This window comes from Chiloscyllium punctatum, chromosome 12 (assembly GCF_047496795.1).
Source record: "Chiloscyllium punctatum isolate Juve2018m chromosome 12, sChiPun1.3, whole genome shotgun sequence".
Taxonomy (NCBI): Eukaryota; Metazoa; Chordata; class Chondrichthyes; order Orectolobiformes; family Hemiscylliidae; genus Chiloscyllium; species Chiloscyllium punctatum.
In genome coordinates this window covers 31,374,785-31,400,097 of record NC_092750.1, presented here as the reverse complement: position 1 = coordinate 31,400,097, position 25,313 = coordinate 31,374,785, and the positions used below count along the sequence as shown (strand labels likewise).

General features: G+C 39.0%; 1 protein-coding gene and 1 non-coding gene across 6 annotated transcripts in view; both read left to right on the top strand.

Annotated features, from left to right (window-relative positions):
* Positions 1–296: 296 nt before the first annotated feature.
* Positions 297–25,313, top strand: part of wnk2 (WNK lysine deficient protein kinase 2) — a 174,606-nt gene continuing 149,589 nt past the window's right edge. For all 5 annotated transcript variants that reach the window (XM_072582266.1, XM_072582264.1, XM_072582267.1 and 2 more), the window contains exons 1-2: positions 297–350; positions 761–1,531. In XM_072582266.1, coding sequence (XP_072438367.1) covers positions 300–350; positions 761–1,531 — 822 coding nt within the window. In that variant the 5' untranslated portion in view covers positions 297–299. The remainder of the gene's footprint in view (positions 351–760; positions 1,532–25,313) is intronic.
* Positions 13,428–13,534, top strand: LOC140484003 (U6 spliceosomal RNA). The gene has a single exon (XR_011962165.1). It is a non-coding gene; the product is annotated as a U6 spliceosomal RNA (small nuclear RNA).

Below are 25,313 nucleotides of genomic sequence, written 5' to 3'. Positions count from 1 at the left end.
GCTACCAGACCTGCTGAGTGCCTCCACGTTTTATGAGTTCATTTCAGATTTCCAGCAGCTGTGACACTACGACGAGACCCTTCATCACTGACATGTTAATTTCAACCAGTGCAAGAACTGAACTCACGCTCTTGGCGTCCAACTACACCCACGAGCCAGCCGTCCAGCCGACTGAGCTAAACCCCAGCCAAGAGCACGGCCACCTACGCTGCAGCGAGACTCCCGGCTGAATGCAAACCACCTGAGAGCAGGCTGCGCTGCGCGAACGCGCTGCTGATGTCACGGCGCCGCGAGCGGGCATGCGCGCGCATGGACGCCCTGCCTGCCGGAGCGCGCGGCCGTCGGCGTTGGTTGGTGTTCGGGGACACCAGAGAGAGAGATGGGGATGGGGATGGGGATGGGGATAGAGGAGCGGGCGGGGGGGAGGGGAGTGGGATGTCGGAGCGCTCGTGAGGAGCCCGCGCTCGCGGCTTTCGCTGCTTCCCTGAATGGATCAAGTTGCAGCTCGGGGCTTGTTGTGTGAAGGCGTTTTCCGGGGGCGGGGAGGGGGGTCTGTTGGTGCCGGGCTCGGGGTGTTGGTGCTAAGAAGAGGAGGAGGAGGAGGGGGCGGCCGTGCCCGGCCCGGGGTAGTGGCGGGGGGGTGGGAGAGAGCTGCGTCAGTCGGGGCTGCGCTCTTGCAGCGAGGCATCGTCTCTCGGCTCCCATCCCCGGTGTGTTGTCCGTTCAGTTTTCGGCCATTTATTTATTTATTTATTTTCAGTCTCCGCGCATTATTGAAATGGATCCTCAGGAGGATGTGAGTGGGAAGCCGGGGCGGACGGGGATAACCGCCGCCGCCGCAATGAGTGACAGGACCGGAGCGGTGAGGGGAGACGCCGCTGCCCCGGCCGGCGATGCGGTGTCTGCGGTCGTCGCTGGCGCCGGGAATGACCCCGAGTGCGGCGGGTGGCAGCAGCAGCAGGAGGTGGAGGAGGCTGCAGCTCTGGACTCTGCCGCCGCCGCCGCTGCAGTGCTGATGGTGAGGCGGAGAGTGGCCCCCGGACTGAATCCGCTCGCCCAGGATTACCCGCGACTCGCCCAGCGGTTTGTCCGCCGGATTGTGCCGCTGTCGGCGGACAGGCCGGGCCGCCTGGTGCTGCCGCCGCCGCCGCCGCCGCCGCAGAGCGGGGCGGAAGCTGAGCCGCAGAGCATGGCGCTGAGAGCGCTGCGAGTGGAAGCGGCCGCCGAAGGCTCCAGCACCGAGAGCCAAGCCGGCAAGAAAGGCAGCGCCACCGAGAGTGTCAGCGCCGACGAGGAGAAGGAAAGCAAAGCGGGCGACAGCGCATCCAAAGAACCGCCGGATAACTCCAGAGACCTCTCCAAGTCCCAGAGTGAGGAGAACGAGGAGGAAGCCGAGATGAAAGCGGTCGCCACTTCACCCGACGGCAGGTTTCTGAAGTTTGATATTGAACTGGGAAGAGGCTCGTTCAAAACCGTCTACAAGGGTCTGGATACAGAGACATGGCTGGAGGTTGCCTGGTGTGAGCTTCAGGTAAGGTAGTATTTTAACTGATTGCCTTTGCGCTTGTGAAATAGGTTACAATCCTCGCTGTTCGTGCTGTCTCATTGTAGCAACATTTCATTCGGTTAGGAATCAAAATGTTGTTGCTTGAAACTTCATGGTCACTGATTTGGTACATTACAGTGCACCTGAAAACTGCTGTGTAATCAAGACCAGTTATGGTCTAAGTCATCGTTGAATATGTGAGCAAGAATTAAGCGGACATGTTATACTGGTAGCCAGTGTTACCGTTCTATCTAATCTGTTAAGCTAACCGATGTCACAAATGTACCTATTGTTTTAGATCTTATCTGATATAAATGTACATCGTTAAAGGTATCTAAATGTAAGAGGGATAAACTGGTTGGCGACAATGTGTAAGATTGAAATCAGGCTGATCGTTTCATTTGACGCAAGCAGCTCAGATTGTCAACTGGGAACCTGCCCATTACCTGAGTTATGACATGCTTTCGTTTTTACTTTTACCTGGCCTTATGAGACTGACTTCATGTCTCTTTTATAATTCCCTCAAACTTTGTTTTTAACTGGAATTGAAGAACTCTGGGAACTAGCCGATGATGCTGATTGATGTAATTGAAGTTTCTGCATTGCTCCGCTGAAGGGCAATTTTAAAAAATGTGCTTTGCTCTGAAACGCCCTTTATATCACCGCTGTCAAATCATGTTTTACAATTTACCGAGCGTGTCTGAATTAATATTCTATCATTACATTTTAAATTTAGTTTTTGATTAGGTGCAATGCTGCTAGTTTTTTTTCATAATTTGGCTTTACGCCTTTTAAAGAAAGTGATTTGCGCTGTGAGCTGTTCGCACCCCTCAAAACGGGTAATGTAACTGGTTTTGTAAAACTGACCCACTTCGTTACTTTAAGCTTGGAGAAAAATGACGTTCAAGTTTATGGCGGTTGAAATTTTCTTTGCACGAAACAGTGTGGTGAAAGCTTGAGGTTTCTTCCAATCTTCACTATAGTGGCCGAATTCTGAACGTATTTCAGCGCTGTGGCCATAATTAGATGGTACGCGATGCTTTCTGGAGCATCTGTTTACACATGATTCAGTCCAAATTCTGATCAGCCGTCACGTAAAATACTCTTCAGTTTCTTATGATTGCTGTATAATTTTAGCTAAATGAAATTCTATTTGAACCTTCCAAAAGTGTGTGTAATAGATGTGACATTGTTTCAAGTAAATGTGTAGAAATTAACATTTCTCAGGAGTTATGGCATTTACTTACCGAACCAAACAAGTTTTGCCCCGTGTTTAGTGATTATTATTTGAAAGCATGCTCTCTTTGCCATGAATCAATGGTAGAATTTAGAGAGCAGTTAGTTTTTGTCTTGTCAACAAAATATGGCATATATATGGCTTGGTACATCATCTTGATGTGCAGCTATAAAATGAAATGTGTATCACTTAGATTCCATAAATTTAGTTAATATTAAAAAGTAGGGTATATAGCATGAGTCAAGAAAGGGATTCCATTGATGTAAAGACCAAAACATTAATGTACAGAATCATCTGTTCATTTTTTTTCCCCAAATGTTGCATGAAGGAATACAGGGTTCCATAAATTTCTGTTTCTAGTCTGTCTTTTTGTGGTGGGTCTGTTAGTGTTGTTTGGGTCTGTTATTTTCTTGCAGGTGCTCTGTTTTAATTTTGAAGATGAAATTTGTTTATATTTTTGTGTTTGATAGTTACTCTGACCAATCAAAGCACAGGCATTCGGTATTTTGGAGAAACTGTGGGGTTTTTTATTGCTTGTCTAAGTGTTCTTGAAAGACAGCTTAAATACAGAGTAGCATAATGAGTGATAAATGGAATAATCCTGGCATTTATCTGTGTTTAACTATCAAAATTTTGTTTTAAAGATACGTGATTTGTCCTGGAAAGCATTCCATTAAAGTGGTCCCATTATGCAATACAAAATAAAATCTCCAGTTATTTGTTGTTGAGAAACACCAGTTGCCTGAGAATCTTGAGCAGTCACAAGCAATTCATCACGTCATTTTAGTTTTGTACTTTGGGATTAGAAACTTTGAAGATACAGTATCTAGATCAGTAAAACAATTTTTAGTAGTGCTTTGTAATGTTTTATCACTGTTTTAGTCTTCAGTGAATTTTTTTCTGAATCACAAACTTTCACTGAAACACTTAAAGTAATTCTATAATCCAGTAAATTCTGAAACCCAAAAACTAGTTGGTCACAAGCATTCTGGACAGAAATCTTCCAGTGTGCTATTTTTCATTGTTTCTTTAAAAAACAAACTTCACAGCATATCAGAAGGAAAATGTCACCAGCCTTTAATCAGCTAACTGATGCAAAAATGCATTGAGCAATTGGGGAAAATTGTATGATTATAGTATGACAAGCAAAATTGTGGCAGTGAGTCTGGTTTAATTAGTACGTTATTACAATCGAGATGCCATGCATCTTGATCACAATGTATTTATTTAACATTGTTATACCATTGTTTCTGTTCAGGATTGGTAGACTTACGAAGTACTTCTGGATGCTTTGCTAATGTAAAGAGTATAAAGTGCTTTTCCAAACATTTTTCCTGTTTATGTTGTCACTCTCACCATCATTCTCAGTGCTTGCCTTTGATTCATCTACATCTTGGGCTATTCGTTTGCATTGAAAACATGTTAAATTTGTTAAATCTTTGTCTTTGAAACTGAATTATGCTTGAGTCCCACACCTAAGTGACCACCAAAAATGTCTATCTACCTCATCAAAATTGCATGTTTCCTTATGAATGTTGTTGAGCATTATTGTACTTTTTAGTAACTTGCAAGCTATGTTCCAGTATGCTTATCATTGGGCTGCTTTTGTTTCACCAAAAGGTACAACACATGCAAATTGCAGTATATTGTCCTTTACTGAATCCAGCTCTTCCATCAGGTCAGTTGTCATTGATCTCCTAACCACCCAAGGCATTACGTTTTCAATTTAAAATTTTGATTACTTCATGACTTTAATCCACTCTATGCTGCAACATTCTCAGACCTATTTCACTACTTGGCTTTTTTTGATTCAGCTTTTTACTTTTATTTCATGAATAGTTGTAATAATTTGTGACATCCATAATAATTAACTGAACTTTCATGAAGTTCTCCCGTTTAACTCTTCATTGACTCGTTTTTAAAACTGTTAACAAATCAGTCATTTCTTCCAAGTATTTGTAACATTTCTCAGATTTGTAATCAGAGCATAAAGAAACCATTCAGTCCGTCATGTCTGAATGAGCAGTTCACCTTACTGTATTCCCCCATTTTCTTCCCATAAATGGTTTCTTCAGTTCGGAGTTCCATTTCACTACTCTTATTATAAGCACTTAGTATCTTTTTCTGGACTAAAATGTAATGTACATCTGTGTTAATAGGAGACAGTGAGGACTGCAGATGCTGGAGATCAGAATTGAAAAATGTGGCGATAGAAAAACACAGCAGGTTGGTCAGCATCCGAGGAGCAGGAGAATTGACGTTTCGGCCCAGGGCTTGCATGTCCCACTCCGCCATGGATATGCAAATCCTGGGCCACCTCCACAGCCAAATTCAAGCCACCTGGAAGAAGCCTTCCTTCAAGTCTGGAGGAGGAATGCCTCATCTTCTACCTTGGGATCCACCAACCACATGGCATCAACTTCACCAGTTTCCTCATCTCCTGTCCTCCCATCTCATCTCAGATCCAACATTCCAACTTGGTACTGTCCTACCTGTGCATCTTCCTTTCCACAGATCTGTTCCCCCTTCCCCTCTGACCTATCAGTATCACACCCCCACCTGCATCTACCTATCACCTTCCCAGCTGCTTCACCTCCACCCTTCTATTTATTTCTCAGAATCCACCCCCTCAACCATTCCTGATGAAGGGTTTATGCCTGCAACGTTGATTCTCCTGCTTCTCGGATGATGCCTGAACTGCTGTGCTTTTCTAGCGCTGCACTTTTCGACCCATATCTGTGTGAATAGTAGAACCTGGAAAATCCCTGTGTCTGAGTAATGTAAAAGCTTTCTTGTAACTAAATTTATAACTGGATTTAGTCCTGTTCTTACTTTCTATTTTGATTTGTATATATTTTTGTTTTCTGGAATCAATTTCATAGGTTATAGTACAAAGAAACAGCCGTCAGTAACAGCAGCTAGATTGGTTGGAGATTAATTGTGAAAGCTGTTAAATTGATTTATACTAGTGAGTTTACTTTTGTTTTCATGTTTGGATCTGCAGTAATGCTTTGTAGACTTTATTTACTTGGGTAATTTGTTGCATATATACCATTTTACTTGCTGTTGATATCAACAGACATATTATTTAGTACGTTATTACAATCCACATATGATTGCTTGAATTTTGCACCTTTCTAGGTTGTGCTGGTAAGAATGAGTTGAGTGTGATAAAAGGAAAAAGCAACATAATTTATCTGGAACAAAAAAAAACTCTCCTCTTGGCTTCTGACCACAGTAGTCATAAGTTTCATCTAGTGGCTAGTTGTATTTTCCACTAATAGGATTCTGCCATCAGTCAGAAATGTTCTGTCTGCCACATGAGTGAGAAACATTGCACAAGCAAGATAATTTATGCACAATGCTGGGTAGGTAGGGTGTAAATCCCAAAAAAATGGCTGATTAAATTAAACACACTTTTCTTCAGTTCTTCCTAATAACTAGAGTACAAATGATACTCAATCAGCTTTAATTTGCAAAACAAAAAACAAAACCTGTTCTGTTAGAGATGATTCCATAATTGGATAGCATTTGCTAAGCAATCCCAACTGTCCCAGTGGCTAGATTGAAGACAACCTAAGATAATCAGTCATGCTGGTAATGTAGTTTATTCCATGCGTGGATAAAAAAAATACTCCATAAGCTCTAGTATCTGTAAAAGAAGAGGAAAAAATAATTAATTTTAATCCAGAGGTGAAAGGATGAATCATCTGTAGGATGATTAACTCACCTTGATTCAGACTAATGTAGAGTATACCTTTTGTCCTTGGGCCTGTGGAAGATGAATAAAGTAGAAACTTGGCTGTATTTATTTAACACCTCTCATGCCACTTCTGTGATAGGTAAACTTTTGCAGTATATGAGCCATTTTTGGGAACCAGGCCTGATACATTTCTAAAAAATATACAATACCTATATGGGACAACTTTAAGGCTTTAGACAAGAACATATAAACTTATTTCCTCTTTCTAACAAATCAGATAAATTGTTGTACTGGCCAGGTTTTCCTATCTGAAAATAATTGAAGTTTCGATGGAAACATTGGAGTGATAAAGCTGAAAAGTTCTGTGTAGGGTTATTTTGTAAAAATGGCAAAGGAATTGTGACTAAATATAAAGAATATGACCTTTTCTTAGAAGTAAATTCATATAACTTGAATGGAAAGTAATGTTCCCTTGAGAACTTAGCACAAGATGCAGTTTATTAGAATAGGATAGGGAGTTTATGCATATGGGAGCAGTGCACCTGGTGTTCTGGGTAATATACAGGAGTTGCAAGCTAGAGTTTGACAAGTTTGAATATAAATCAGTGTCTTTACCTTAATGTTTAGATTAGATTAGATTCCCTACAGTGTGGAAACAGGCCCTTCGGTCCCAACCAGTCCACACCGACCCTCCAAAGAGTAACCCACCCAGACCCATTTCCCTCTGACTAATGCACCTAATACTATGGACGATTTAGCATGGTCAATCTTTGGATTGTGGGAGGAAACCAGAGCACCTGGAAAAAACCCACGCAGACACGGGGAGAACATGCAAACTCCACACACAGTTGCCCAAGGCTGGAATCAAGGTAGCAGTGCTAACCACTGAGCCACCGTGCCACCTCACGGGAGTGCAACTTTCTACTGATGCTAACCTTGAAAGACACCTATTCTTCTTCCAGGTTCTGAATTTCAGACTGCACTAACCCCACTATAATTGCAGTGTCAGGATGAAATGAAACCATTGTGCACTGACACTACAGCTGTAATGTAATTGTATACAAGTTAAATTGCCTCAACCATTAGCTACAGGTTGAGTCTTCTGTCTGTTTTAAAATAAATACAAATTGTTCTGTTGAGTCAATGTACTGACTGTTTATTATCCTACCCAGCTACCTGACTAATTTTAGGTCAGCAATGCAATACAGGCAATTATCTATTTTATCAAATGTAAAATCTAATACAATCTTGACCTGAATTGCCCAAGACTTTACACATTATCAAGTTAAAATCAATTGGTTTACTGAGCAGTACTGAGGATGCGTTAGTATTTGCTTTGTATTTAGTGTCTAGGTTGAAAATTGCAACAAATGAATTGAAGACAGATTTGTTCAATTTTGATGCTTTAGTGGTTTGTGGTTTTACAGAAGTAGATGATTTGTCATTTCATGGCCCTATCGCTTAGTTTTACTTTACAATAATAGCCCATTAATTTCAAACTTTGATTACAAATGTGTCAATTTATTTTTCTGAATTATTGAAGAATTCAGCCTGTGACACTTAGAAAATGGCTTTTAGGGGGAAGGTAAGGCAGTATGTATGTGAAACTGATTTTATTGCAATTTTTATTTTATTTGACTATTATCTGTAGGAGGTCACAAGACATTTATTGTATTAGGGAAGTTGGATTTTAAATTGTACTTTTCATGACTGCTGAAATCTCAAAGCACGTCATAACCCTTGAAGTCTATTTGAAATGCAGCCAATGTTCCAGAAAATGTGGAAGACTATTTGAGCTCCGCAAACTCCTACAAACAGCACTGAGGTAATGACCAGGTAATCGCTTTTGTAAAATAAAACAGCACTGCAGATGATAAAGTTCTGAAACAAACAACAGGAATTGCTGGAGATACTCAGGTATGGCAGTATCTGTGGAAAGAAAACAGTTAACATTTTGTGTCCAATGACACTCCTTCAGAACTGATAGCTGGGAAAATTATTATTTGTGCTGATGACAGGGAATGGTAATGATTATGCGTGTATGATGGTAATCGGTGGAATTGGGAAATCATCCTCTATAGATGTTAAACTCCGTGTTGATCCCTGAAAGAGGTAAGGCCCGCAGGTGAAAGTGAGGATTACAGATGCTGGAGATTAGAGTCTAGAGTGTGGTGTTGGAAAAGCACAGCAGGTCAGGCAAGCATCCAACGAGCAAGATGAAGGGCTTTTGCCCAAAATGTTGATTCTCTTGCTCCTCTGATGCTGTCTGACCTACTGTGCTTTTCCAGCACCACACACTTGACCCTAGTTTTTCCAGTTTGCGTTAAGCTTCACTGGAGCACTACAGCAAGCCTGAGACATGAATGTTGACATGAGAACAAGTGATATGTTGAAGTAGCGGGTAACTAGAAACTCATGGTCTTTTTTAACGGACAAAATGTAGGTGTTCTGCAAAGTAGTCACCCAGTCTGCATTTAGTTTCACCAGTATAGAGGAGACTGTATTGTGAACAGCAAATGCAGTAGACCAGATTGAATGAAGTGCAGGTAAAATGCTACCTGGGAGTATCTGGGACTTTGAATAGTGTGGATGGAGGAGGAAAATGGAGAAGGAAATCCTTTTTGTAATATTGGTTGAGGGGTAAATATGGCCAGAACACAAGGGATAAGTCCTCTTTGAAACATTATCATGAGATCATTTGAACCTCTGCAGGCAACAATTCATCTGAAAGATGGCACCTTTGACTTTGCTCAATATTCAGTGGTGGAATGTAAATCCAGATTTTTGTGCTGAAGCGCTGAAGAGAAACCTTGTGATTCAGGGGTAATAGTACTAGCAATTGAACCATAGCCGATGCAAGTCGGATGAAGTACATTGTGCACGAGTTTCTATTTTACGGTTGAAGATGATCTGGCTAAAGGTTGATTTTCTGCTTTTTCAGATGTCAAGTTTTTTTGCACACTTAATCCTTGATATGTGCTATACAATCTTCTTGTTGTGGTTTTGTTCGCCGAGCTGGAAATTTGTGTTGCAGACATTTTGTCCCCTGTCTAGGTGACATCCTCAGTGCTTGGGAGCCTCATGTGAAGCGCTTCACAGGAGGCTCCCAAGCACTGAGGATGTCACCTAGACAGGGGACGAAACGTCTGCAACACAAATTCCCAGCTCGGCGAACAGAACCACAACAACGAGCACCTGAGTTACAAATCTTCTCACAAACTTCAGTGATTGGTTGAATTTAAAGTTAGCAGAATACACCAAGGGAACATAGAATTTTCAGAGTGTGACTGAAACCCTATGAATGGTTAATTTATAGGTGGAGTTAGAAAATGGAAAAGAATTAAAAAATAGTAAGTGGAGTTGCTATTATGACCAGTCCCTAATCAACGTCCCACAATTCATCACTGTTCCAGGTGGGATACCTTAAACTGCTAAACTCCCAGGTGAGGTGGGATAAACTGGCTCCCTATCTTTATTCACTGACCCCCCTGGGTGTTTGCAACAAGGTAAATTTGAAAATGGCACCTTTCTCCCAGATCATATGAACTTACATTTGAAAAGGAGCTAAATTAACCAGGTCTTTTGAGTTAAGTGTGAGCCTATGAATTACCATAAATCAAATATATAGATCAATCACTGAATTGTTCGAACAGGGATAGTTCAACATTTGATGCTGCCTGAACTGCTGTGCTCTTCCAGCACCACTAATCCAGAATCTGGTTTCCAGCATCTGCAGTCATTGTTTTTACCTCATAGTTCAACATTGCAACTATTACAGTGAAGGTCATTGATAGTATTGACATTGGTTGTTGAACAATTGGTTTCGTGATCCTTGGTTTTGCAAATTTAATGTGATTTTATCATTGATTCCTTTTGACTGATTAATTTCTAGCATTAATGGTGAAAGTCCTATTTCCTTTTGTCTGACTATAGTTTCACTATGTTTTTCACAGTGTGTTAGTGCTCAAACCCAGAAAGGTTTTACTTGAGCATGATCCAATGAGGTGAAATGGGATTTCTGATCACTGTCCTTGTGTGGGCTTGAAAGGGAAAAACACAATGTGAGAGAAGCTTGGAATGTGATCTGGTGGGTTGGTTTTCTGTTGAGCAGATTTTGTCACCCCCTTGATATCTTATTCTAAAAGTCACAGTCCACTTTGTTTTGACTTCTTTTCTCTCACCCAAAATTGTCTGAAATTCCCTTTGCTGTCAGTAGGTACAGCATTTCATATCTCTCCTGCCAGGCAGCCATTTAATTTGCATCCACAACCATTTTTAGCTGTATTGACCCTCTTTTTAAAAGCACATCTTGAAATTTCATTACACTTCATGGTTCTGATATTAGTGTGTAGACCACCAGTAGCAGCTGAGAGAGAATAGATTATATAAAGCTGAACACTGTTTTTACATGTTATCCAAAGTGGTTTTGGTGGAGACTATTAATTTCACATGCTAGAAAAGTAGTCAGTTTCTCATGATCTTTGGGATTGCCTTCAATAACTTCAATAATTGCCTCCTAGAACCAAAAAAAGCATGTGTGTGTAAGATGCATCAGTAAAACTAAAAAAGTACATGAATGTAAAATTAAGGACATTCTCATGAGAAAGATGAACAGTGCAGCAAAATGTGACACTGTAAAAGCTACAAAAAGAGAGTGTGGAAACTGCTTAATTGGGATATTAAAATCAACACAGTTGTATTAGAAAAATATAGTTAGGAGAAATGTGGCCACCTTAAACTATTTTGCTTCAACAGTAAGAAAGTACAAGAAATGTTAAATATGAGCAAAGTAATTATTCACAGTTCGAGGTTGAGGGGTGTGTGCTGGACATGCTAACAAATAGATATTGGATCCAGCATTGTGACTCATCAAAATTAGTATAACCAAAATGACATAACAAAGAAAATAATGGCATTAAAAGGTAGCAACCCTCCCAGAACCAAATGGGATCCATATTGATGTTGTAAAGAAAGTTGTTGAGATGATTATAGATCTTCCAAATTTCACTTGATTCAGGAATTGCTGGTTTATATTGGAAAATTGTGCCTGCCACTGAACTGCTTTAGAAAGGTAAGACTGAGAAATGAAGTATTTCACCAATTAGCCAAACATCTATTATTGTAAAATGTCTAATTAAGAATGTGACTGATCAGAAAGAGCAGGTCATGACTGATTTGATCAGCCTGATTTGAATTCTTTTGAAGAAGTGACTGATCTATTGGACATGGCATGTCCATGGATGTTACTTAAATGCACTGCCAGAAAATGTTTGATCAAGTTTGTTTGAAGAGATTCTTAGCTCAAGGTATTGAGGACGATATAATTGACCTAATTAGGAAATTGCTGAGTATCATGAAATAGAGTACATGTCCATTATCCCAAATTAATTGACAGGCTTTTATTCACGGTGTCCTGAAATTCTTGTTTTGGCATCTTAACTATTGACTGTATTTAATATTGACTTCGAACAGGAAACCATCTATCCAAGTTTACATATAACATAAAACAAAGCACCATTTTAAGCATTATTGATGGTGGAATAAAATTGTGAAGCAATATTGATAAATCAAATAATGGGCAAATTATAGTCATGATTTGGAGGTGCTGGTGTACAAAGTTAAAAATCAGCCAAAACCAGGTTATAGTCCAACAGGTTTATTTGGAAGCACTAGCTTTCGGAGTGCTGCTTCTTCATCAGGTGGTTGTGGAGTGTAGAGGACACCGCACCACAATCAACAGACAGGACTGTTCCCTCCCAGTCGGAGAACACTTCAGTAGTCTGTGACATTCAACCTCAGACCTTTGGGTGATCATCCAAGGCAGACTTCAGGGCAGGCAACAATGCAAAGTGGCCAGCAGAGGCTATAGCCAAGTTCTCTACCCATGGGGTGACCTCAACCGGCACCTTGGGTTCATGTCATACTACAGGTTACCCCATTGCAACGTGCGCGCACACAAAAAATCTCTGTCTGTCTCTGTCTGTCTGTCTCTGTCTGTCTGTCTCTGTCTGTCTGTCTCTGTCTGTCTGTCTCTGTCTGTCTGTCTCTGTCTGTCTGTCTCTGTCTGTCTCATGTACACTCCCACAAGCACCCTCTCACACAGACTTGGACCCCTTTACACACATGCACGTGTGTGCGCGCACACTCTCTGTCACAGACAATCATACCACTCACCCCGCGTGCGCACACATATATAAGTTTGAGGGGTGAGTTTGTACTTGCAGAATTACATTTTATTTTGATCAAAAACTGCTTAAACCCATGTAATATCCTGTAAATCAATTTTTTTAGATTAGAATCAGTCTGAACATTGGGGCACAGGCACCCTCACACAGGGCATCTCTCATCTTCAATGCATTATCTAGGCTAACATGACACTTATTGTTAAAGTTCACTTGAGAATATAACTTTAAGGAATTTCTGGGATTTACATATGAAAGAACTGAAATCAACATAGTCATTCAAAAAGATGAGAGACTTGACAAACAATCCAGATCTTTTACTATATATAATTTCAGTTACATTACACTGTAAATTTTTGCTATAAGTTGTGTCCTATGATCTTATACTCCACACCCACCTGCTGGAGGAGCAATGCTCCGAAAGCTAGTGCTTCCATATAAACCTGTTGGACTATAATCTGATGTTGTGAGATTTTTAATTTAGCAAATTATAGCGAATGTCTTTTCTTGGAAGCAAATGAAGTAACCGACTTTGGACTTAAAAGGGATAGAACAGGGTGCTTTCAAACAGATGAAGGGCTAAACACATGAGACCCAAGAAGACAGTTGAATTAGGGAGGATGTCTTGACTTTGTAGGAAATACAGCAGGGATTTACTATTATAATACCTGGACTATGTAATTTAAAATATGAGGAGAGATTGCACAAACATTGTGTTCCTTGGAACTGAGATGGTTTTGGGCGATTTTAAGAGAGACAGTGCTTGTTTTGGAAGCATATATACTAAAATTGGAAAGATACTGAGAAGATTAGTATAGCCTCTGTGCTAAGAAAGCATGCAAATTTGTGAAGTGTGCCATCTTTTTGGGGCTCTCTGGCACAGTGGTAGTGTCCCCATCCCTGGACTGGAGAACCTGGGTTTAAGTCCCATCTGCTCCAGAGGTGTGTAATAATATCTTTGAACACATTGATTAGAAAAATAGCTTTAAGAGAAACAGATGGATTAGGTAAAAGAAATTATTTCTGCTAGTTATGCCTATTCCTAGCTTTCACAATCTAAAGCTTAGAGTCAGACTTTTCAGGAGGCAATTAAAAAATCTTTCCTGAATGCAAAGCCTAGCAGAAGTTTAAAACCATTTTGCAAATGACAGTGTTTGTGCAATCAATTGATGATTTAAAGAAAAAAAGAATTGTGGATGTTAGAAATCCAAAACAATAACAGCAATTGCTGGAAAATCTCAGCAGGCCTGGCAGCATGTGTGAGGAGAAAACCGATTTAACGTTTCAGATCCAGTGACCCCCTTTAAGATTTAAAAAAAAATGTCAGGTCAAAAACGAGCATAAGGATTTAGGGTGCAGGTCAGCCATAATCTCATTGAATGTTTGAACAGGTCAGAAGAGTTAAATGGACCACTTCTGTTCCTCTGCTTGACCACTTTCTATACTTTATTCTATCTGTGGTTGAATATCCATCTTCAAGTAAATAGTTCTGTATTAAATCCGTGGTTGATCATTTTAGTTACTTGTGGCAATGTTCAAAATCTTAATAGCTACGTGATACAGAATTCCTTGTAGATTCTCTTCTTGTAGATAGATGTTACTTCCTTCCCATCTCCTTCTCCTCTGTTTTCACTTATGACTACTTTGTCACTAATTTACAGAGATTATCTTTCCAAGATTTATTTTTGTCAACTATTTTGTCAGTCCTGGTAATACAAATGTTGGACTATCAGTGCTCACTTTTGGCCTCCACATGTGCAGTAAGATTTGCAAATCAGAAAAGTATTGTCTGATTTTTCCCTGCTCCAAGTGGTTTGCTATACTGCTACCTCAGTGTCTGCTTGGAAATAAATGATAGGTGTGAAGTTGTAGTAAATGCCAACTTAATACGTCAGTACAAGGTGGGGCTTGTTTATTGAAGTGTATGTGAATTATTAATAGTGTAACTCTTAATTACCTGCCATACCACCCCTCTGGCACTAAAAAAATAAACTTTCCAAGTCTAGAGGCTTATTTCAGATTTTAAATGTTGGGAGCTTTGGAGAAAAAAAATATTTTTTCTACCTTGCATTTTTTCTCTCTGTTAATCTCCTCTTTTTCTTCATTTCTCTTAATTTTGCCTTTTGACTTTGGTTTCTGAAGACTCAACCTAGTTGGTTCGTTTGCCTGGTCCTCAGTTCTGAGGCGCCCTGGTAGACTGCACCAAGTTGTATTGAACTATTAATGACAAGGTTGGTGATCAAATCCATGAGAAGTCTCTGGGTAGTAATAAGCCTAACAAGCAGCCTTTCTTATTGATGACTTCAAAATTCAGGCCAACATTTTGTACTGTCAGTTCTCATCCTTACCTCCTTGGTACCTATGGTATTTATGAACACTGGTTAATCCTGTTTTAAAGATTTGTCAGCATCCTTGGTCTCTCATCTTTATTACTAAGGAAATTGTTGACATTTGAACTACAACCCAGTTCCAGCCTCTCTCCTGAAGTATAGCATTGCAGTTTTCTAACTTTAGAACATAAGAGTTTACTAATTCTCTGAACATGTTTCATATGGCTAATGTGAGGCAGGTGCACTCATCTATAATAAACTGAATTATTCATTAAGATGAAAATGGATAATGATGTGAAGTTTTGCATCTTTATCATCTCTAGAGATGATGCTTTTACATCACAAATTTTCTGGATGGTATTCTGCATTTGTCATATCAAGGTAGCTGTGTTTTTTTAGCTATGTTTTGTCCATCCCTGTTTTTCCTTGAAGGTGATTGACAGTTTAAACTGCTATAATTTGTATGGTATAGGTAGGGAGTCCAAAGTTTTGAAGGCGTGGTAATACATGTACAAGCCACGGTGGTTTGTCTTCCCTTTGCCTGCTTCTGGTATGTTTCCATCCAAAAAGCCAGGTGAAGTCATATATTCATTTGTAAGTTTGTTTGCTGAGCTGGCAGGTTTGTTTTCAGATATTTCGTTGCCTCTGGTGAAACGCTGGTGTTCTGTCCCACTTTCTGTTTTTGTATCTTGTCTGTTAAGGTGGATGACATCATTTCCAGTTCTTTTTCTCAGAGGTTGGTAATTGGGGTCCAAATCAATGTGTTTAAAACTCTAGCTAAACTACCATACATCAAAGACATCTTGGAGATGACTACCAGTCTACTCTGACACCTTGGCATCATGGTAGCCCACAAACATACCAACACTCTGAAACAGCGACTGATTAACCTAAAGGATCCTATACCAACAAACAGCAAAACAAATGACATTTACAAAATACCTTGCAAGGAGCATAACAAACACATTGGTCAGACAGGCAGAAAACTAGCCACCAGGATGCATGAACACCAATTAGCCACCAAAAGACATGACCCACTATCACTACTATCCTTACATACAGACTAAGAAGGACACCACTTTGACTGAGACAACGCATCCACTCTAGGATAGGCTAGGCCGAGACTTGCACAGGAATTCCTAGAGGCCTCTCAATCAAACTGGAACTCTATCAACCTCTTTTTAAAAAAAAAGAACTGGAAATGATATCACCCACCTTAAGGGACCAAGATACATTAATAGAAAGCGGGACAGGACATCAGCAGTTCCCTAGAGGCTCACTGATGTTACCTAGCATGGTGACAAAACATTTGGAAACAAACCTACCAGCTCAGCGAGCAAACTTAAACCTGAGCTCCAAATCTTCTTAAAAAAATCACGATGTCATGTATAATTAGAGGCAGTCTTTTATAGCTAATTAAGCATCGCTTAACATAACCATCATAGTTAAAAATTAGACAACACCAGGTTATAGTTCAACAGGTTTAATGGGAAGCACTAGCTTTTGCAACACTGCTCCTTCATCAGGTGGTTGTGAAGTATAACATTGTTAGACACTGACTTTAGAGCAAAAAGTTTCAGTGTGATGTAACTGAAATTATATATTGAAAAAGATCTTGATTGTTTGTTAAGTGTCTCATGAGAACAACATTGAAACAGACCCTTCATAAACTGAACTAGGCCCATTTGCCTGCATTTGGCCCATATCCTTCTAAACCTTTCCTAATCATGTACCTGTCCAAATATCTTTTAAATTCTTTAACTGTACTTACATCTACCACATCCTCTGGCAGCTCATTCCATAAATGCACCACTTCCATGTGAAAAAGTTGCTCCTCAGGTCCTTTTTTAAATCTTTCCCCTCTCACCTTAAACCTATGCTGTCTACTTTTGGACTCCCATACCCTGGGGAAAAGATGTTGACTATTTACCTTATCTATGCTCCTTTGTGATTTTATAAACCTCAATAAGTTCATCCCTCAGCCTCTGATGTTGCAGTGAAGGAAAAGTCTGTCTATCCAACCTGTCCTTATAACTCCAGTCTCAGTAACATTTAGATTATGCACCTTTTGCAGTTTAGTTACATCTTTATCGCATGGTAAGTATTGTCAAGTGAACTATTTCTAAAACTGAGCAGTTTCATGTTCCTTGCATCACTTTCGTGTGCTTTTCTCCAGATTTATTTTTCTAAAATATTTTAATTGCCACAAAATATCCAAACTATGAACTAGCTTCATCTGAAAGCCCAAGCAATTCAGCTGACCCATCAAATTTCACAAAATCGTCATTATCCACTCAGCTTCCTAATTTCTCTGACTCTCTTTATTTTAGACACAACATCTTTCTGAAAGGACTTGGCATTTTTAACTGGATGACTGTAACAGCCTCCTTTTATAGTTATTCTAAACCTACTCTACTTAACATGAAATACTTAAAAGCAGCACAAGTTTAACACTTAAAATTCTACTCTAATCTTGCTAATAACACAATTCTCATTCAGTTGTAGCAATCCATAAACAAGTGTTGATGTGCATCATGATTGTTGTGCTTTGATGCCAGAAAAATAACGTAGAATCTGCTCTTAGTTGAACAAGGTTGAACTAGTTTCAGCAGAACAGATCTCGTTTAAAAAGTACTCCTCTTGAAGACCTCCAATATATTTGTTTAGTTGCCATAGTTATTTGTGAGTGGTTTCAGAAGCACTTTTTACTTTTAAAATAGTTACGTACAAGAAATAAAGTTTTTAAGTGATTGAGCATTATATTGTAGTGAATATGTTAATGAGCTAAAAAAAGAGTTTTCCTGTTTCTTTTCCAACTTGTGGTAATTTGCTTGAACAACTATAATCGTTCATCCCTCTTCAAGCTCACTGACAATGTGCCTTAAATTCCCTCTGTGAGGAAATACTATAAAAATAACAGAAGTGCTAAGAAGGAAGGAAGGGTTCAAGCATTGGAAACACTATAGTGTAGAACCTTTTGTTTTAGTAACTATATAATACAAAAGATAAGGGTTGTTGACTAAACTTTGCAATCAATTTCTATCAATTAGTCTGCATTTAATCTAGATTAGTTGAGGGATATTTTATTCATGACTTTAAAATTAAGTGCTATAAATAAAATGCATTGTACTATAGCATATAATTCACTTTTTATAAGTTACCTTTGGCACTAAAGATGTGTGGAGATAATATTTGCAGCCCCACTTTAGTCTATTTGTAGACAATATGTTACAAAAATTAAGATATAAGTTTCAGTGAAACATAGTACACAGAAAGCGTTTGGACCAAGACAATACTGATTTAGTTTTCGGTGAAGATCTAGATCCAGGTCCTGGAATGTTGTAAAGGATCTGTTAGCATTGTGGCATAAGCAAAATTGACTTTTAAAAATATTGGGGATTGTTTCAATTACCGTGATGAAATTCTTCACATCTGTATATGTGAAAAAGCTTTCATAACAGGTTATTGAATGTGGTTTGGCCTGAAACTTTGTCAGATAGAAGCTTGTACAAAAAAAACTGAAAGAAAACCCAGCATGATGGCTATTGAGCACCGTCATCACTTATTTGATCATTGCAGTCAGATGCTGTTGGCTTTCAAGGGTGGATTGGGGTTTCTTCACCCTAATGTTTTTAGTTTTACATAACTGGTCTGAATACTCATTTCAACTTTATCATAATGATAAAGTACAATGAAGAACATTTGGCTCGTTGAGCTCTCTTACCTACACTCCACTCTGCAAAAGTGATTCAACTAATCCCACTCACCTGCCATTTCCCTAACCCTGCAAAATCTTTTCTGCACCCCCTCCAAAGTTATTGCTGCTTAAATGCAGTGTACAGAATTGGATACTATTACAGTTGAGGTCAAACCTATATTTTACAAAAGCTCAGAACTTCTTTGCTTTTGTAATCTCTGCTTCAATTCATAAAGTCCACTATACACAAGCCTTTTTAACCACTTTCTCAACTTGCCCTGAGACTTCCAATAAATTTTGAATATATACTCCTAGGTCTATCTGTTCTGTCATCTACTTTAGAATTGCACCCCTTAATGTACACTACCTCTCCTTGTATTTCCTACAAACTTTCTCTGCACTCAAATTTTTTGCCATTTGTCCAGTTCCTGCCTATCCCCTCTAGATGTTTGTCTACCATCCTCCACTTCACAATTTTTAATTGCGTTGTCTGTCAAGTTTTGAACCTTTACTCTAAGTCTACATCATTAATATGTATCAAGAAAAGGAGTAGTCATACTATTTACACGTGGGGAACTTATTTTATACCTTGCATCTGAAAAGCAGCTGTTCTCCCTTATTATGTTTCTTGTCCTTCTGCTAATAGTATATCCATGCCACTACTATCACTTTTATTCCATGGGTATCAACTTTGCTGGTAAGCCTGTTAAGTGATATTTCAGCAAACGTCTTTTTGAATTCCATTTCAAGTAAGTGCCTCTTATCCCTTTGGTACCTCCAGCAAAATCAATGCTGCATTTCCTTAATTAAACCACATGTTAATTTTGTCCAGATCGTTGTTTTTTTTTGAAGCTTTTAACCAATGAGGTGAAAGAACAAAAGCTGCATATTAACCTGGTGAAGCAGCTGAAGAGCTCTGGTGGAGTGAAGGAGGAAGTTGTAGCTGAACAGATGGGTCCTCTACAAATAAACTAAAAGCAGTAACTTGATAATGTATGCAAAAGAGCTTCTTACAATCAAATTTTCTTGGATTAGCTGTAGGATTCCTGAAAATAATTTGATTCTGTATTTGCCATTATATTGCCAATCTAGCTGATCGTCCTAGAATCTCCAGGAATTAAAAGTTAATCCAGCTGTAAGGAATCTGGAGGAAAAATCAAAGGAGCATGTCTATGTTCTTATTGAAAACATTGGAAACTGGCAAAAAGCTGTCAATTTAGAGCACTTTTTCAAGTTGAAACATGACTAAGGTCAAAAGGTATAACTGGAATCAGGGGAAAACAAAGTTAAGGACTCATTTCAAAAAGCACTAAATATTTGCTGTGCTGAAGACAGACTGCAATTTTTGAATTGAAGTAAATAATTTGAATTACTGACATGTAGCAAATTCATAGAGAATGAATGAACAGCAAAGCTTTGATGTTTTGAATTTTTGGCGTATACCTCCCCTCCCCCCAATTATTGATTTATCTTGTAATTAATAGATTTTTAATGGAATTAGTTGAATTGTTGATATTGTAATGATGCTGTCACTTTGAAAAAGTTATTTTGACCTGATGTTTTGAAGTTGGGTTGCAAATGCAGAGGTGCCGAACCAGCTGCTATGAATGGCTTAAGTAAACAATTTAAGAGGCCTTTAGGTTTTTTTTAAAAATTGTTGAAACAATTGAAAGGGAATGGCCAGTTCTCTCAGATCAGGCTTTATAGTACATTTATAGCTGAAGCAGTCAGAAGCTGTTTGGGGTTCCAGAAGGGTTGGAAGCTCCAGTAATTGATTCTTAGCTGCTACTTTCTCTGAAATCTCCCTTTGGTGTTGTTTCCTCCTAGATTGGAGAACTGCATGTAAGAATCTGTCTGAATTTACCTTTTTATCAAGGTGTGTTTATGGGTTCTTACTATATTGGAACAGTTAATTAGTAAGAGGTACTGTATCTATTATTCAGTTGAGTTTTCCAATAGTTTTTTTTTTAAGTTCTTCTTTCTTTTGTTCGTAATTTAACTATAGTATTTAAATAAATTGTATTTTGCTTAGAGTAGTTTAACCAGTAGCATCACATCTGGAACATCACTCCTGCTTTTAAAATAAGAAACAGTTAAGATCTAGGCTACCTTAAAATATTTTGAGGGTGTCTGGTCTGGGCCACAACAATATTTTGATATTAATAGTTTTTTTTTTTAACAGCTTCTGTAATCGCAAATTTCCTGATGAAAAATGGAACAAACAAAACTCTGAATTTTAAATCTGACTTGTCTTATCTTGCAGTGTCATAACTCTATTAGCCATTAACGCCAATAAATTAATTCTTTTCAAATAGGTCAGGCTTTGGTCATGATTTATGACTTTGCTGTTCAGGCAGCAGCCATTACTGGAGAGCCAAGTATAGAAAAATGTGAGCGTGTGGTTTGAAACCCTCTTATGCCAGAGGTTTTCATGTGATGTGTATGCTGGCTTGCTGTTGGCAGTGCAAGCTTGGAGAATTACCCTTGCATATCAATGTGCAATTTTTCAAAAGCGGAAGTGAAATTGAGAATTTGACTGAAATATATATCATTAGTCCACAACCAGGGGTCATAGTTTAAAGATATTGGGTAGGCCATTTAGGTGAAATGAGGAAAATTTCTTTAACCCTAGTGAGCCTGTGGAATTCTCTGCAGAAACTGTTTGAGGGCAGTACATTGAATGTTGTCAAGAAGGAGTTAGATACAGTTCCTAGGGTTAAAGAGGTCAAAAGGGGAGAAAGCAGAAGCAAGTTACTGAGTTGCATGATCACCTTGTGTCTTCTATCTACACTTGTTTCCTATTCAGGACAAAGCCTGTGGTCATCCACTAACTAAAACATTGACACAATTTATGAGAGAGACTGCAGTAACTTAGGGTGCTTTGACAGCAACTTTCAAAATCAATAACTATTATAACCTAGAAGGACAAGGACAGCTAATGCATGGAGCGAGCTGTAAGTCACAACCTGTATTGACCTGGGACACACTCACTGTTTGTTCCAAGATTTTGATCCAGAAGGTCCTCCCGGATAGCACTGTGAATGTACCTATGGACTGCGGCAGTTCAAGAATGCAGCTCACTACTACTTGAGTATCAGGATGAGCAATAAATGTTGGCCCACATCACATGAAAGAAAAGAAACGACACTTTGAGATTTCAAGTCCAGCTATGGCATTGCTCTTCCATATCTTTAATCTCTTCAAACCACAGAAACCTCTGGACAGATCTATGTCACTAATTCTGGTCCCTTGCATAGACCTAATTTTAACAGCCGCCATGACTTCAGCTGTCTAGGCTGCAAATCCCAGAGTTCCCTCTCTTAGATATCAGTATTTTCTAACCTATTTCCTCCTTTAAATCGCTCTTTAAACAGAACGTCTACCTAAGGTATGTGATGCAGGAATGGGCCTGTTGATCCAACGAGTCAATGTCGATTTGAAGGCTCCACTTAATCCTCCTCATATCTTTTCCTTCCTTTAATCTTCCATTGTGACTACCTGTTCATTTCTCCCTTATCCTGTGTAGCTTCCCCTTAAATACAATTATGTCACTCACTTTATTTAATGTGGGAGTTTCACATGGTCAACAGTCTGGGGAAAGGTGTTTCTCTTGAATTCCATATTGAATTTCTTCAATTATTTTATATTGGTTACCCCTCATTATACTTTTGTTTGACCGTAGGCTTAATTTCTCCTTGCGCAGCTCATAGTGAAATTCACCATTATAATGTTCCAGCTCTGAGATGTTTCTTTTCCAGTGGTCTATATAAGTACAAGTTATTGCAATTAAAACACGTTGTGCTCAATGTGTAATACAAACAGCCCGACAGCTGAAGTTCAGTTTTCAGTCTAAACTGACAATTTCACACTGTTGGTTATGGTAGGCTTGGTTTACTTAAGGTTTTTTTTTTGAGTGGTGCAATAATTCCATTAGTGTTTTGAAAAATTATTGAATTACTCCATTAATATTATTGCATTCCTTTTTGGCTTTGAATAGGTTGTTATACTAGTGTGGAGGTGTGAACTAAAGGTTGCATACTTCTAGTGGTCTCATCATAAAATCATCCGCTAAGGTTGTGCAGTCAGCTTACAGGATCACCAACTGATCAATTATATAGCTATAAACTTTCTGGGAGTTTTGCCCTGGATCTTTTTGTAGCTAGGAATATGTTTTGATGCAGCACCCTCTACAGGGAATCTGGAACCTGTGTAACAGCAAGCATCAGCTGAAACAACCAAGTGAATAGTTCTTGCTGTGCAGGATGGAATCCAAACCAGGAAATAAATATTAGGATATTTGATTAAATGTCATTCAGAAAGAAAACCGAAGAGATCGGATTGAGTGAGAGAGAGTGAGCAAAGAGACAAAGTTTTAAGATTATTTTTAAGTAAATCGCCAGCATTCCCTAAAACCTGAGGGAAGACGACTCTATTCTAGTAAAAGTTCATTTTCAGTGCTAGCAACATTGTTTGGCAATAATTGAAATTTAGGCTATTTGAGAACAAAATCATTTGAATGGATTTGAAATCATTCCGATATGTTTAATTAGTATTGAATAGATAAGTACCAGAAATTCTCAACCTTGCATGCATCTCAACAGTGAGCCTCTCAGTATATGCCATAGTTCATAAAGGGCAAAATAAATTTGACTGTGTTTGATTTGCGTTTTCCTAAGTATACTAGAAGTTATTTTATTGAATAATGTTGAGCGTTAATAACTCCACCATTGTGAAAGTAAAACTTTGGCCTTTACATTTATATGACCTTCCCTTCGTCGTAAGGTCAAAAGTAAGTGGCGATGTTTGCTGATGTTGGCACAATATTCAGCACAATTCATGACTCCTAAAGTGTTGAAATAGTCCATGTTCAAATGCATTAAGATGTGTTTAATATCCAGCTTTGGGTTGACAAGTGACAAGTATCATTGGTGCCACACACATGCCAGGCAATGACCATCTCCAATAAGAGACCAGAAACTCAACTGGAGTTGTCACATAAACGCACTGGTTACAATAGTAGGTCAGAGGCTAGGAATCCTGTGGTCAGTAACTCACCACCTGACTCCCCTAAACCCATCCATTGTTTAAAGGCACAAGTGGAGTATGATGAAATACTCTCCATTTGTCTGGATATGTGTAGCTCCAATAAAACGCAAGAAGCTTGCCAGCTTCCTGGACAAAGCAGCTTACCTGATTGTCACTACATCCACATGCATCTACTCACTCTACCACTGAACTTAGTAGAAGCAGTGTGTACTATCTACAAGGTGCAATGCAGAAATTTGCCAAAGATCCTTAGACAGCACCTTTCCAAACCTACTATCGCTTCCACCTAGAAGGGTGAGGGCAGCAGACAGATGGGGACACTGCTACCTTCAAGTTCCCCTCCAAACCACTCCTCATCCTGACTTGGAAATATATTGCTGTTCTTTTATTACTGAATGGAAATTTTGGAATTCCCTCCCTAAGGGCATTATGGGTCAGTCTGCAGCAGTTCAAAAAGGCAGCTTCTCGAGGGCAACTAGGAATGGGCAAGAAATGCTGAACAGCCAGCCAGTGATGCCCACAGCCCACAAATGAAACAAAAAGAAAATTGACGAATATGTTTAGCATGACTGGCCAGGCTATATTCGACCTCTCAGAATAGAAATACTAAACATTTATACCTGCTTTAAAGAAAAGCTGTTAGGCTGATCTATCAAAGCACTTGAGTTCAATGAGACATGAAGACCTATTCCTAGCTTTCATAAAGAGTAAGAAGATTAAACGTGAATGCTTTACATGTAATGTTGTATCAACAAATGACTCTTTACTTATAAATGTTTGCAAGAAAGCAAAAGGAGATGAGCATACTCAAATTCCCATTTTGGATGGCTCCTTATTTGATTATAATGCTACTCTAAAGTTACTGGAGACAAAAGCAAAGGCATTTCCATTTCTCTCTCCTGCTTCGCCCCATTCCTGACCATGATCCAAAGAATAATTTTCACTAATTGTAAATTTGAGGGAAAGGGGAAACCATTATTTCATTTGGATGGTGGAACATTCCCTCAAGCTGGGCTCATGACATGTGAAGTAATCGTTTTTCATGCGTACACATTTTGACATTTCCAAATTTCTTATGAAATCTTGGTGCTAATTTTATTTGATTTTTTTTTCCTTTGATTTCCAATATGTAATATTTCCCTCAGCTGGTTGTACCATCAGTTGAATACAATGGTTGGTTGCCCCTTACAAACATAAGCATAGTAGATAAGACGTTCTGTCTCCCTTTCGGGCAAAATAAAAACAACCGGAATCTGTATTTGTTTTGCCTTTTAATGCAGTAAAACATATCAAAGTATTTGTTTAGAGTCTTTTAAACCAAATTAGACACCAGAATGCATAAGGCACTATTAGAAGATCAAGCATTCACTCGAAGAAGTAGTTTTTAAGGACTGTCCAGTTATTTTTGTTCAAATTCTTTCACAATGTGGACATGGCTAGCTTGCTCATCCCTAATAACCCTTAAAAAGGTGTGTTCAGCTGCCATCTTGACCTCTGTGAATGTGTGCCCGTGCATCTGCTGGGTTCGAAAGTGTCTAGATCTTCAGTTTTTGCAAACCAATTTTGCCTAAT